This window comes from Anopheles arabiensis, chromosome 2 (assembly GCF_016920715.1).
Source record: "Anopheles arabiensis isolate DONGOLA chromosome 2, AaraD3, whole genome shotgun sequence".
Taxonomy (NCBI): domain Eukaryota; kingdom Metazoa; phylum Arthropoda; class Insecta; order Diptera; family Culicidae; genus Anopheles; species Anopheles arabiensis.
This window is the reverse complement of record NC_053517.1, coordinates 37419550-37434386: the sequence shown is the minus strand read 5'-3', so window position 1 is coordinate 37434386 and position 14837 is coordinate 37419550. Positions and strand designations below refer to the sequence as shown.

The 14837-nt window shown below is 44.0% G+C and overlaps 1 protein-coding gene across 4 annotated transcripts in view; it reads right to left on the bottom strand.

Annotated features, from left to right (window-relative positions):
• The window catches only part of LOC120898596, a 122009-nt gene that overhangs the window by 43516 nt on the left and 63656 nt on the right, over positions 1–14837 (bottom strand). For all 4 annotated transcript variants that reach the window (XM_040304672.1, XM_040304670.1, XM_040304671.1 and 1 more), the window contains one exon: positions 5541–5663. In XM_040304672.1, the coding sequence (XP_040160606.1) occupies positions 5541–5663 (123 nt within the window). The remainder of the gene's footprint in view (positions 1–5540; positions 5664–14837) is intronic.

Below are 14837 nucleotides of genomic sequence, written 5' to 3'. Positions count from 1 at the left end.
TTTCTAGTTTCAAACAGATTCGATGAATAATGCTCTCAAATATAAACTATAATTTACTTCCCGTACCACTCGTCCTGCGGGAAGACCTGCTGATCGGAACGATTCACTCAAGAAAAATGTATTGGAAATGATTCCTGCGCTGCAGTGGTCCAATTTGGGGCCAAACACATTCCCATTTCTCCAGCAAGCCGCCTTCACATCCCGCTCGGAACGTATTCATTTCGAGTCGGTTGATATGCAAATTTATGCTCGTAAAAGTTTTGCGATTGTAGCAAATAAATGTCCGCCCGTTGGGCCAGTGCTAGGGAAGATGAGCTAGATGTGTTCCGAACGCGCTCGTTTGCATTTTCGTTGTATTTTACTTCCGATATCAAAATCGAACAGCCAAAAGGCACACCGAGCATACTAACACAACTGTAGCTGCACGAGCCGGAAGAAAACGGGAAGCGATGGGGCGGGAACTAAACCCGAAAGCAAACATGCTAGCGATGCAGTTTTCGGCGGCGAAATACATTGATACACTGCCGGCTGGATGTCAATTCGGGGTGGATCGGCACACACATAGAGACCAATCAAACACTGGTCCGCATTTCCAATTCCCACATCCATTGGCTTCCCTGGGTGCTTGGTAAGACGAAGAATCACTTCCCCATCCTCGCTACGATTGGCAGCAGTTACAAGTGTGCACAAGGTGCCCCGGAACAAACGGACTTAATACTGCAGTCCGACGACGGCCAGTGCTTACGTAAGCGGCCCCGTAAGGAAAAGTGGAAAAGTTCATCACTGCCACACGTTTTGGGAGTAACGGTCGAAACGGTTTCTGGGCAGAAGTTGGTTGGCGTTCAATGCGAAAGGAACAACGCGGCAGTGGCAGTGTGTACTGTTGCGCCGAGTAACACTACAAGAAGGGTCTTGGCTGCCGGGAAGCAAATAGAGCGCATAGTTTATGGCGATCGATTGAGTTGAAGTAAAATCGATACCGGCGCCAGGTAGCTCTACTTGAAGGTGTCTCTTTTGCTGCATTTCTTTGCTTCCGGTGCAGTGCTCTGACCGTGATGAGCAGTACAACGGCAGTACCGGGCGAGTTGGTAAGGAGAAAAGAAAGTTAGACAGTTGAAGACAGTTTGATTTGCAAATGTAAAGAGCTCACCTTTGCTGTGCTGTAGACTACGGGAGGTAAGAGTGCGATGGAATGGATGATTTACGAACTGTAGCTTTAAAATCAGATTGCATTCAAACGTTAATATTCTGATTCTGAGGATGCATTGAGGTTCAGTTACTTTGTTTCACATTGTTCAAGATATTCTCCTGAATTCAATATACAATTCAGTTGCTCTGAATAAAAGTAAACGCACACACCGAGAATACAAGGCGTACCGAGAATAAAATGAATCTTATTGAATTAACAATATCCAATTCCAACTCCTAAAAGGCCTTGCAAAACAACTTCTATGCAACTAATCTCCACTAAATGATGTTCCTAAGCTCTAGGTTTAGCAAATCTAAAGTAATGTTTGCATTTTGCATAATGGCTTTCAAAAACAACAAAATATGCTGATACGGTAAATAAGGTCCCGACTATAATGCAAACTTTAACGAAAGTAATAGGGTAGAACAGTAAACATCTCTATTACAAGAACGGAATACATGCATTGAAAAATAAAACTACATCCGATTCACAAGCCATGAAAAGAGCTTTTGGCAAACCCTTCACAAAGAACGATACATACACACACTAACATGGGAAAAACCTAAACATATTTCAACAGGTTGCATTATAAAAGAGCATGTCGTCATCATCCAACTCATCTGCCAATCTGCCATCGAGATTGGGCAGCGTCCCACACAAAAGAACCGGCTTACATGGAATTTTGGATGCATTCTAAACAGTCAAGCTTGTCTAACCCTGTACAGTCGGCCCCTTTCCCTACAGCACTCCTACGATTCTACCGGAAAATGTCGAAATTTCATCATCCGAAGATTACATCCCAAAATCTGTTCCATCAGCTTCGCCCTTTCCTTTTACTCCCTGAGAGTAGGAGCACTGGGAGTGGGTTTCGTTTTGTTGCCTTTATTTGATAGCATTTTTCTTCACAATATGACGATGATGATGATGATCATGATTCATTTGCATACTATTCGGAAAATCTACTTGGAGGGATAAGAGTGGAAAGGGGAAATGACAAAACAGCACAAGATCGATGTTGGCATACATTGTACATTTTTGAGATCCTGAGTCAGATAATCGAAATGCAGTGAGCAGATCAGTGAAGGCCATCTCAATATCCAACACACACGAACACACAATGGACTAGTAGTGGTACCTCATTAAAATAAAATATACAATAAGGTATTCACTTGCTAAGGCTGACTTACCAAGCAATCGATTCTTGGTATTACTCTCATCTATCTGCTCAAAGTACACGAGAGTACTTAGGGAGTAACTTACCGTAACCCGTCATCTTCATTCATGACTCTATTGAACGTGGAATTCGTCCACGTCATCCACAAGCTCGTGTTTGCATTTCGGATCGCATTTCCAATCAGGACACAGGCACATACGACGTTTCTAACACCATTCTGCTCCCATTTGCTTTTACGAAAGTCAGATTTGACCGCTCGGCCCACTACATTCTCGCTCTAAAGCAGTGCTGATGTTGGTATTTCCGGTCTTTATCGAAAAAGTTGTCCCATCGCAGACGCAGGGGAAGCGTCTGGCGTGGTGTCGCAACACAACCGAAATACGGCAGAAATTTGGACACACCGTGAAAGCAGATACATGCGTCCGGAGAAGGACCCCCGCACGAAAAATGTGACCACCCGAACATGGTGGAAGAGGTTGCGAAGGCGTTGCATAAATTTGCATACACTTACCACACTCGGGCACCACCGTGCGAGCTGGTACGAGTCAAGCCTGCAGCTGCCTTTGCACCACCAGTGGGACAGAAACCGTGGGAAAGCTCTTTTTTGTGTATACTGCCGGGGAGGAATGAGTTGATCAGAATCTTGTGCCATCGGTAGGGCCATGGGAAGGAAGCGTCAGCCAAGCTCTCGACGCTGGTGGGAGCACTTGAACTTGATACAGGTTTGCTCTTTATGGGACACGGGAAGCAACATCATGAGCAAAAGCGGTACCACTTCCCAGCCAATGACGGGTGAGCGGTCTGCCTGAACGTCGACATGCAAAAGGCTTATCTCTGTGTCCCTGTCGTTCCAGATACACCCGGTGCTGTTGTTACGCGCGCCCGAACGAGATTCTTAAGCATTGAATAGCTCGGTTTAACCACCATGCAAGATTGTTCCACCGAAGTCACACAGACACACAGCTGCGTTCACGTGTGAGCACAAAAGAAATCGACACGGCGGAAGGGATGGAGGACGTCTTTAGATGGGGGAAAGAATATTAATGACTTTTAAGAACGCAACCGGCTGACGCTAGTCTACAAAGCCTTCCCTTAAATGGATAAACATTAAAGCTGGCAGAAATAGGAGCGAAGGGAGAGTGTGGCCACTTGAGCGATCGTTTTGACTTTAGCTGCAGCCGTTCAGTTGCAACATCCGGTGCAGCAGAGGGCTCGCTCAAAACGTGTGCCGATAAAGAGAGGGGTTGTTTAAAACGAAAGCCCTTCAGTTTTCAGCTCTAATTAGTGTCATCCTATTCTAGAGGCTTTACAGGACGGATTGTTGCATTTAAAAATCACATTTTTGTTCAAATAATGATTTCCCGCTGGCGAGGCCTCAAATCGTGCTTTAGCTTACCTTTAAAAATTGCGTTAAAAAGAATAAATAGGTACAGATTTTGCAACGGCACACATTACTTCTTGCGAGAATCACACAACCTAGGACGCTTTCTTTTCCATTCGTGCCGCCTTCACAAGTCAACCCAGTGCAGTTGCGTTGTGCAGCATGCGCGTGGTTCGTGAAAACCTACACCACATCACCATGTAGCAGGAATTTCCACGAATTTGCATCGTTAACATTGGCGTGTGCAGGAGCAGAAGCAGTATCAAACCCTGGCATCCCTTGCGCTATTGTGTTTCGCAAGGTGCTAGCGCGTACACACGCAAACTCAACTTCACCGCCACGCGCGCAACCGTGCAGACTTTGTGGCGGCTCCTTTAATTAAACTCCCGTTCAGGCTCGGGTGCATCTGGCAGGTGCAGCAGCAGCAGCAGCAGTGGTAACGGCAAACAAAAAATGTATTCCTTTTACCCAACAGCAACGACGACTCGCTCTCCGCAGCTACTCTTTAGTGAAATCGCACAACTGCACACAAAAACACACATACCAACATGGAAGGAGCGAGAAAGAGAGCCAGTATATCAACGACCTTCCGACCGCGATAAGAACTGTGGAGACGTGCATTCAAGTGGTTAGAAAATAAGGGCTGCCACGACTCGTTAGGCAGCCTTTCAGCGTTTCCCCGTGTGTGTGTGTGTGTGTTGGGTGTGTGTATGTGTACTATTTCTTCTTCCCCTTTCGCCATTGACACAACTGGTAGCAGAGCACAGCTTGCACCCTATCATTACGTACGACAAATAGACAGAAGCGTGCAATGACAACTGCCAAGCAGCACAATCTTCGACATGAAGCTTTCGTTGCACCGGAACCGAGTTGCGTGTTCACCTGTTTGGTAGCAGCGAAAAACGTGTGAACGTTTCATTTTGGCACAGACTTTGACGCACTCCCGCTGTGAGAAAGCCTATTTGCTGAGGTTCTTTAAAAAAATGCACGAGCGTATGCAATAAAATAATGAAATAATTGTGGCGATTCTTTACCGATAATGATCCAGCATTCACTGTATGAATATTTCTAGGCATTGACTGCCAGAAAAAAAAAACAAGAAACAAAAGGCGAATGAAATATGCAAGAGATGACATGTTCCAGCAATCAGCACAATGTTCAGATGGAGTATCGCAGGTAACATTGTGATAGTCGTATACGATCACTCCACCTATCTTGTAATATCCTTTCGATTTTTAAAACAGACATAGGCATCGAATTAATCATTGGTTTTTGGATTCGAACAGTTCGGTAAGTGCTAAGCACATGATGAAGCAACAATTAAGGAAGCTCAAGAGAAAGATGACCGTGTTTTGATATCGTGGTATTAAAACAACTGACTGCATGGTGAAAGCGTTAGTTTGATAAGATGATTTTGGTTTTCCAAAAGCATCAATAGCAGCTACTTAAGTCTGCCTATAAAAGTCGCGAAAGAACGTGAAATATGCCATGTAAGAAAAGAAGGGGGTTTGAATTGGGTTAGCAATCACTATTGGTTGATTCATGTTAATAGCTGCTTACACAGAACTATGTGATTTTTTCTTATTGAACTTATTTCTAAACATAATAACAATAGGTGAACAAATTTTCATAGCACAGTTGTTTTTTTAATCCAAAGATTATTGCGTTCCGTAAACGTTACAATGTAGATTATTTGAAAAAGGTTTATTAAATACTTATCTGCTCACTTCAAACATGATTCACAAGCATTTGCCAACGCTTGAAGCACCTACGTTAACGTGCAACTCGTTACTTACCCGGTACTGGGCCACAGACGCGCGGTATAATCTCGAGAATCGCTGAACATGACGGGTCCTCGAAGCACAGCTGTCGTGCTAATATACAATTTAAAATAGCTATTGCAGTCTTAATATTCGATCCTGTGGGAGAGAAAAAGAAAAGACAAACATATTAAAAGGAGTTAGTGAGAAAGTTTTGTTGCGCGAAACGAATTTTTGAACACTCTCCGTCAGCCATATTGCAAATGCTTGTTTTTTTTTTGCACCGTGTCGGTTGTTAAACAAATTAATAGCTCTATGAGCGGTAATTACGAGCGAAAAAAGAAAATCCTTCCCTAAATCCTCTGCCCTTTTGCTTTGGGAGTTTGTTCATGAATGTAACTCAGCTACACCGATGTCCGTTGCATTAGACGCTGGTTACGTTGCTGGCAAGGATCGTGAAGTTTCAAAACGCCGTAACGGGCCAGGATTAGCATCTAGCGTGGAGAGGCTTTAGGCGCGAATTCTCTACACTATTTTCTACGCTTCTAGAGCATTTTGCACTGAGTGAAGCCCATCAACGGTAACTTAAACACACACACACACACGGTCATCATGTTTGCCCATGTTCCACCGGCGACTAACCGTTATTGCGTGCGATATACTATGTGTACAAGCGCCCCGGTGGAACGCGGGGTAGTGCGTGGACGAAGCACATTACCCTTCAGCTGCCCGCCGGTGTCGTGCCATTCGGGTCCACCAGCTCTCCACAACTCCGGACGAAAGTGCTTGAGTCTGAGCTGAGCTCTGGCAGTAATCAATTCACGCCTTCGTGCAAACGCGGTCACCACCGGAAAGACCGTGGTTGGCTGTTGATTGGCGGTGCTAAAATTAATACACCCATCGGCGAGGGGGTTGTAATTCTTTTAGGTAAGGCGCCGGAGGGTGTGATGGTCCACCGGCAGCAACGTGCACGTTTCGAGCGTTTGTTATTTTTTAGCGTGATATTTTGCGTTATCGGACTTCGAGAGGGCGCACGGGGCGAAGTCTTTCATTTCGGGGCGCTACTACACGCTTGTGCTGTACCGTATTTACATGTCACTGAAGCCGAGTGGTTCTCTGTTGGAGGAGATTAAATAATAATCCGGCTGGACGGAGTGCCCAACCGTAATAAGGTGTAAGTTGGGTAGCGATTTTTTTTATGTTAAAAGGCTTATTCTAAATCTTGTCCAATTTTATATGGAAGATGTTAGTTGTCAACATTGTGCTTGAAAAATGTTTATTTTGTTATACTTAAACTGTCACTTATAAGATTATATAAATAAAGTTTCATTATAATAATCTAATTCAAAGGATTATCAATTTGATGGGCTAGTCGGTTGTTATATTTAGAGCCATTTAACAAGTAAAGTTAGTACCTGGAGCCATTTATTGAACTTTTTACAATCTTTTTGTGTTGTACTTTTTCCAAACCGAAGGCACATCGTTGTTGCCTGTATTTTATTTTTTTTCAATCTTTGTTGTTGATATGGAGTAGTATATAGGGTCTAAATTCACTGATGTTGCCCTTGACATAACAGCAATTGGAAGCACAAGTGAAGGAGTAATGAAAGGTTATATTACATCAAACTTAACTCAAACTCAAACTTATGTTGAAACTTAACAACCCCATTAGTACTTTTTCTTGCTTTTCGGATTGCATAATGATTTATACAACAACAAAAAAACCTCCTTTGAAATTATTGAAAACAACAAATTTACCCGTAGAAATGAAATTTCTTTCAGGTTACATTCGCGCCAACCTAAACGGGAGCGAGTTACACTTTGGCTCGCTTCATCAAGTCAATAATAAATTTAACGATCATAACAATGCCACTTTATGACTGTGTGACCCCGACCTAACCCCCTCCCTACGTCAGCAAAAAAGGCTACATTTTACGACTGTTACGAAAGCGACGGATCGATTGCCTTCCTTACAAAGCACACCACCACCAGCGCCACAAAGTAACCGCAAAGGTGAACGTAAAGTTTAAGGCGAACAAAAACCCCTCCATTCCCAGAACATGACGAAATAGAAGGCAAAGAACGGAAACATACGGTCTGTGTGTATGTGTGTGCGTCTCAGGGCGAATGTGGTGCGTTTGGTCGTGAAGGTAAAGATGAAATCACCGCGATAAGACGTAATCAAAGCAGCGCGTAGAAACCAATTGGTACCCTTTTTTCCCGCCATTTTCATTGCGTTGCGTAAATTGGCACATGGTCCCAATCTCTCCAGGGCAGTCGTAGGCATAGCAGCAAAGCAAAGGTGTTTCATATCGGTGTACCTATTTGTTGCGGGTGCGTGACTAGGCCGTGCGTGTGCTACTACTTCTTCTCACCTCATCACCTTCGATTATGCAAGCCATTCAGGGTAGGAAGGGAAGGTTTTTTCCCCTCGATTTTGTTATTGTCCTTCCCATCCCTGTTTTAATGACTTCCTTTACGCGTGGTACATGCGAATCGTTCACCTTCCGGCACCGTTGGCATCAGCGTGCATAGTAGTTTTGCGAGTTGACTAATTGATTCGGGACCTGCCCGACCCGGCATGGAGCCGAGCACATTCTACACATTCCCACCACATTTAGTACCACATTTCGTGTTTCTTCTACGTTTCAGCCCACCCGACCCACCCATTCAGTCCCGGGAGAGACTTTACAGTCATCTCGGTTGGCTAAAAAGCGCTTGCTAAATGACTTCCCAGGGCGTGGGGAGCGACTGGATTATCGACCGTACCGAATTACAACCAAAACAACAAGGACGAGCTGCAAACTTGCCGAGCACGCTTCCTTTTTGCAAACCAATGCTCCGGGAGGTTTTACATCAGTAGTCTGCGCCGGTGTCGTCCCAAAGGCTTACTTGCACTGTGAGGCTACATTGTTATCCCATTTGAACTGCTTCATTACATTCGCTCCGCCCTCGTCCTCCCCCGACCACGAACACCAAGCCAGACGGGGCGACCGCGAACGAACACAGGCAACCTTACATCCGGTCGTGCTGGGTATGTGTGTGTCTATACGTACATTCGTTTGGGAGTGTGTGTGTGGTTGGTGGAAGTATGTCAGCATTTCTGACAACAGTTCACGAGCTTTCGGAGCATCCCAGCTTGGCTCCAACCAGGAGAATCATGTTTTCCCCGTAGAGCACACCGTAGAGGGCAAAACTTTTCCTTACTTCCTACATGCAAAACGTCGCAACCGGAGCTGAGCGAGCGGGCTTCCCCGATGCTCCCGTCTCACCTCGTCGGCATTTCCCTACTATTCCAACCGGGGTTTTCGTTGGTTGCCGGGGAGATAAGGGAGGGAGGGTAGGAGTACGAGTAAAACGGCATAAAATACACAACCTTCGACGCACGGGGAAAGAGGTAGCTCAAGAGCCGGCGAGGAACGGCAGGGCTCATTCAAGCGTGTAATAAACATTTTATCACCTCATTAGAAATTGGTGTGCAATGGTTTTGCTGTTTCCGGGACTGGCTCCGTAAGACTGTGTTGTGAAACTTTGGTCCCAGGCTCCCTACACTCGACCACTCATGCAGTGGGCGATGCTCGACTCGAACAGTGCCAAGTAGTGACCGGTAGTAGATGCTTTTGCTAAAAAATATGTCCACCTCTGTGGTTCTATGTCTTACTTCTAGCGCAGTCGTTTGGTGAATTTCAGAAGCATCCGAACAGACTGTCCAATACAGAACCGACAGTGGGTGGCCTGTCTAGCTGTCTAGCAGGAAGCGAAACAATCCGTTTGTTTGTAACAATGAATAGCGAAGCGGGGTTTTGTTGGGACACCTTGAACACCACGTACTGGCAACAAGGCAACAAGCAGTTAAACTAGCAGTAAGTGTGTGTGTGTGTGTGTATGTGAGTTAGAGAGAAAGAGAAAGGGCCTAAGAGATCACCTACTACCAATGCTGTAGCCGGAGCGTTTTTGGGTTGGCCTCTGGGTTCAATCGTGAAAATCGTGACCGGAAAGAGAGCAAACGTAACACAAATCCACCACCATGGATGCGTAGTAAGCGGATCTTGCGGGGATGAGCTCGCTCTAATCTTTACGATTATGGAATTTGCTGTTTGTTATGGACAGGTGCGTCGCCTACAACCTGTACCAGGTTTATGATTGTGTGTTTATGTTGCAGTGAAATAATTAATGCTTGTCATAAAGTCGTATTAAAGAGAAAGAGACAGAATTTGAACGATTGAGCAATTTCGCTTCCACTTGTTTTCGTTCTTTAATTTAGTTGTAGAAAAAAGAGTGTACAATTTTTAAAAACAAATCATTCTATTGGAGCAAATCAGGATCTATTCCCTTTTCTTTTACATGTTGGTTTTAAAAAGATACTATTGGTGCATCCTACAGCTTCATCTCTATGCTTCTCCAACGCACCGTAGACACGGCACTAACGAAAGAAGGGCATCGTAGCCCTATGCCCTATCATTCGAATCACAGCTATCAATGGTGTACTATACAAACGCCATTCACAACAACTGTGGCGATGATTTCTTTCGACCATTTTACAGAAATCCCTGCTATTGCACGCAAAATATCGTTCTAATTGTAACGTTTGTGGCCATTTCGTTGGCATAAAATCAAATAATTTCATCAAATTATGTCAGCCTTATGCGTATCATACCACGCCAGACAACACACTTAACATCGTATCCAGTAGTTAACAACGCCCAAAACGCCGGTAAATCAAATTACATGCTTTAACACTTTTGCTCTTTGGGATTGCAAATAGTATGAATTGCATTTTCGTCCATCCGTGCATGAATTGTACGACAACGCATACAGCGCAGGTGGTATGTTTTTAGCAACGCATCAACACGTTCAAATAACACAGCACTGTTGTTTAAACGGCATGCTGCATTATACGCTGTTGGTCGTATTATACGCTAAAAGTATCGGCACTCCTTCACCAACACACAGGCACACAGAAACTGCAATAAAATTCAACTATCTGAAAAGAGCGGAAGCATGGGGAGACTTGCGACTAACAAAACACTGTACCGGAAAGCCAAGAAGCGTGTTGTGTTTCATCCCGTGCACCAACACAATCCACTATCTATCTCTACAAAGAAGCTTAAAACCAACACCCCAGGTGTCGTGAGTGTCGTGCTGAATAGCAAAAAAAAGGGATGTCACCAAATAGCTAAAAACATCATAAAGTGAAAAGGTTAAGTATGTTTTCGCTTTCTTTTGTTTTCTACGAACTAACCTCCCCCTTTTTGGTACTCATTATGTGCTGCTTTCAAAAACACCTAGCATTGACGTCGTTGCACATTCTACGCTTTTGTTGTTGTTGTTGTTGTTACTGCTGTTTCTTTCTAGCGACCCTTCGACACTTGCATTCAGGCCGTTGTCTTTTGTAGAATATGATGCACTGCTCTGGTGAATCCTTTCATGAAGCATTCATGACATGAGTAAATAATCCGTGCTGGTTTTTACTTTTCATTTTTTCATCCATGTTTGAACTTGCAAGTAGTTTTATGAGCTGCTTTCAGCTAGTTCAAGTAGTTTTATGAGCGTAGCTTGGAGAAGCTACGTGAATGTTGCCTCATTATACGTTTATCCGAGCCTTGATTTCATTAGCTGGTTATATTTGTTTCCTGTTCATTTCCGGAGAATTAAGCCTTTAATTGTGAGCAACAACATCCTTGGTCAAATTTAATTGTTCTAGTAAAATGTTTGAAAAAATAATGCTCAAAATTTAAACAAAAAAAAAACGGGTGCTTATACTCTGATCAGCTGGCGTTTAACTCAAATCTTGTCTCGATCTATCGTTATGAAGGATCACTCGTTAATGAGCTCACTGATTTTCAAGTCTTTAATTGCTGATTGCTTTCCGAACTACTTAAAACCTTTGCTCATGGGCTGCTTACCTGATATTCATGTTTTTTTTCTGTTTGCTTACCCATGATTTGCACCGACCCCTACCGGTAAGTATTGACCACAAAAGTCAATTAGGTGAAAGCAATCCGTAGCCGAGTAACACCCGCCGTGGCCGTTGTTTGTTGTTCTTCTAAGCCGTTCCTTACTTTTCACTGCTAAACCCAAACAACAAAATCAACATGCTTGCTCGCTCTGCCAGGTTTGGTGGTCTGTTGGGAAAGAGCGTGAAAGCATGTTGATTTTGCTGCTTGGGAAGCGCCGAACCAATCGCACTCCCTGCGGAACTGTGGTAGCGGTATGAGGCATACGGTAAATTAAACAAACGAGCCCATTCTATCCCCCCCCCCTCTCCATCGAAAAGCCTGAGCCGGAGTAACCAACCCGTGCAACCCGTGTTTCGATTTCATCTTCGAGACCCAATACAAAAGAAACCTTTTTGATTTCCTTAAAATGCGCAATAGCGGTTCCGACTCAATTGGCCGCCTAGACGGTGGGTCGCTTTAACTCGTACCTTCACTCGCAACCCTTTTACCGGCAACTGCCAGCCCAGGCACACCAGCGACAGAAAGGGCAAGGGTACAGGGGTCAGTCTGTGACGATCGTTAAATAAGAATTTAAATAAAGCTTGCCCGAATGAGTGTGCCCCTCCGCTTCCTTCCCACCTAGCCATTTCTTTTGGGGTTTTGTTTGCTCGTGCCATCCCGTCGAGGGTTGGATGTTTTGTGTGTGTTTCGCCTTTTATTTTACAATTCCTGCCACTTTCTACCGCAGCGCTGGGTTGAGGTTTCGAGGGAGAGAGGGGAAATTTAAGAGGCACGAAACGGACGCCTCATCCCGTCTGCGTTCCAGCGCTCGCAGTTTATGTTGGTTTAATTTGATGGGATGGTATTTTCTTAAGTGGAAGAACGCTTCCATCTTCTGAACTCTGAAGCGATGCTGCGCCGAGGGTGAAAGCGCTGTCCTCTGCGGAATTGCACAAACGGTAGGAGGAGCGTAGAGCAAATACGGTGAAAAAACATCGTACTTTATGCACACGCACACACACACACACTTTCACTCAACAACCAAGAAGCGTGTACACGGATTTGCCTGGAGACGCGATGGTAACAAATACGGTAAGCAACGGATTGAGCTGATGAAGACGATGAGGACGACCAGGACAACAATGGTAGTTTGCAGGGACGCACCGTGTATCACACGGGTACATTCCGGCTCAGTGCTCACCCAAGGTCAGGAAATTCTCCCCTCCCCCTTCCCTCTCACCCCCTTATTTCATCACCACTCCATGTGAAGTCGCTGTCGAAGGGAGCGCAGCGAAGAAAACGCTCCACGGGTGTGCAGTGACGGTGGCTTTCAGTTAATCAAAGAAATTGAGGTCGACTTTTTCCAGAAGTTGGAGTGTTTGATGGTCTTGTGAATTTTAAATGCCAGCACACGCGTTTCATTGTTTCCCCTTTGCGGAGTCGTCGATGGCAACGATGCCAGCCAGCAAAAGAGCAGCAGTGTGTGCAGGTAGTGGGAGTGTAGAGTGTGCGTGTGAGGGTGGTGAGAAAAATGTAACCCGGAACATGGATGCTTGCTCCCAAGGTTTGGCAAAGCGGGGCGGGAAAAGAGTGTATAAAGTTTATTTGCCTGTTGGGAGCTGAAGAAAGGCAGGGCAGGTACGGAAACTTTACGAGAGTAAGTTAGAAAAGGTTGCTGCGCAACCAGTCTCTGGCTTGATTCGCCAGTTAAAAATACGAAGCGTTTCCGATGCAAAAAGGAGAACAACGTAGAGGTGAAGAGTTTGAGCGACAACAAACCGCACCGAAAGTTGAACACGCCGAATTTGATTACGAAATCATAGCCATACCGAACGGCCAAACGAAAGCAGTAACGAAGTGCCGGGCTTTGCATTGATTTTTGACTGTAACGCAAATATACAACTTCAAGTAAAGTTGCCTTCAGACCGTCATTGACCGGTTGGTAAATTGATTTTTTCTTCAAAATTTAAAACGAAAGCTTTGGGAAAAAGAGAAAACTAACCGGAACGTGTGGGAAATGGGAGGAAATGGTCGGTGCCCTTGTTCTCAGCCCAATTCCTACGGTGCTGTGGTGTGCGGCAGAAGAGCAGCAGCAGCAAACATGATTTATCCATTTGAGCGCAATAAAATATGGAATAAAACGTTCCCTCGGTCCATCGTGTGTTAGCATGGTTGCAGAAAAGTGCCCATTTGTAGTGTGGTATGGAGCGAATGAAATGGCCGTTGAAAAGTGACCTTGACAGATAAAATGAGTGTCGGTGAAGCGAGGCATTTTCATTTGTAAATTTCATATGGATAGTTTGCTTAAACCTAAAAATGCAAAATAAAAAAATCATTTACAGCGAGCTCTTTTTTTACAGAAAAAAAGAATTTGGTATAGTGTTTTTTATAACAAAAAGTTTCTTTTGACTTAACAAACTACTCAAATCTCGGCGGGTAATACATCTGAATCGTTCTCTTGTGAATAAATACCGAATCTGATCATTAGCTATGCTATACTGCTGAGAGGACGAGCAACGGCTTTCTTAGAATGATTGGTTGTTTTTTTGCGTGGGACCTGTTCAAAATTTGAAGTAGAATCACAAAATCTGCTCTACTACGATTGTATGCTTGCCTTTCTACGAAATGCACTTAAATCATATCCACGGATTCTATAACTAGCCTCATTAGACATCGTTTCGTAGGTTACGGTCTTATTGAACAGAAGGCAATGGGAATCAATAGGCACTAATTAGGCTAATTAAAGCTACTTCTTGGAACTTTTATTCGGTTTGCAAACGTCTTATGGGTCTTATAATTTTATTTCAAGTTTACCGAAAGCTTAAGACATCTTGCCTTGAAGCTTACTGTTCTTATCTCACAGAATAATTTAAATAGTTGTGCTTACTCTTGTAGTTTACATTGAAATATTTATTAAAACACTTTTAAAGAACTAATATTGTCGAGCTGGAGTTTTTAACTACTTCAAATTTTGGATTTTTCAATCAACCAGGTGTAGCATATCTGCTATACAGAACTTATTATAATACACACTATCAGCTATAGACACATTGTAACACACTTCGGAAAGCCAAATCACACCATTGCAACACATTCATTATAACACATCAGCAAATCAATCCACACCATAGCAACACATCCAGATCATACCGTTCATAGAAAAAACAATTGAGACACATTTATCGAAAACAACCGAAACGCGCAACATAAGCAATTCAAGCGTTACTGCGGCAAAGTGGACAAACAGAGAACGCATAGCAACTTATTGCTAAAAAGCGCAGTGTAGGCAAAGATCGACCAACGCACCCGTTCCTTGGCTAGAACAGTTGAAACTTTCCAGTACCTTTGTAAAAACACTAAAAGCGCAACATAGGCACAAATTGATAGACACCTC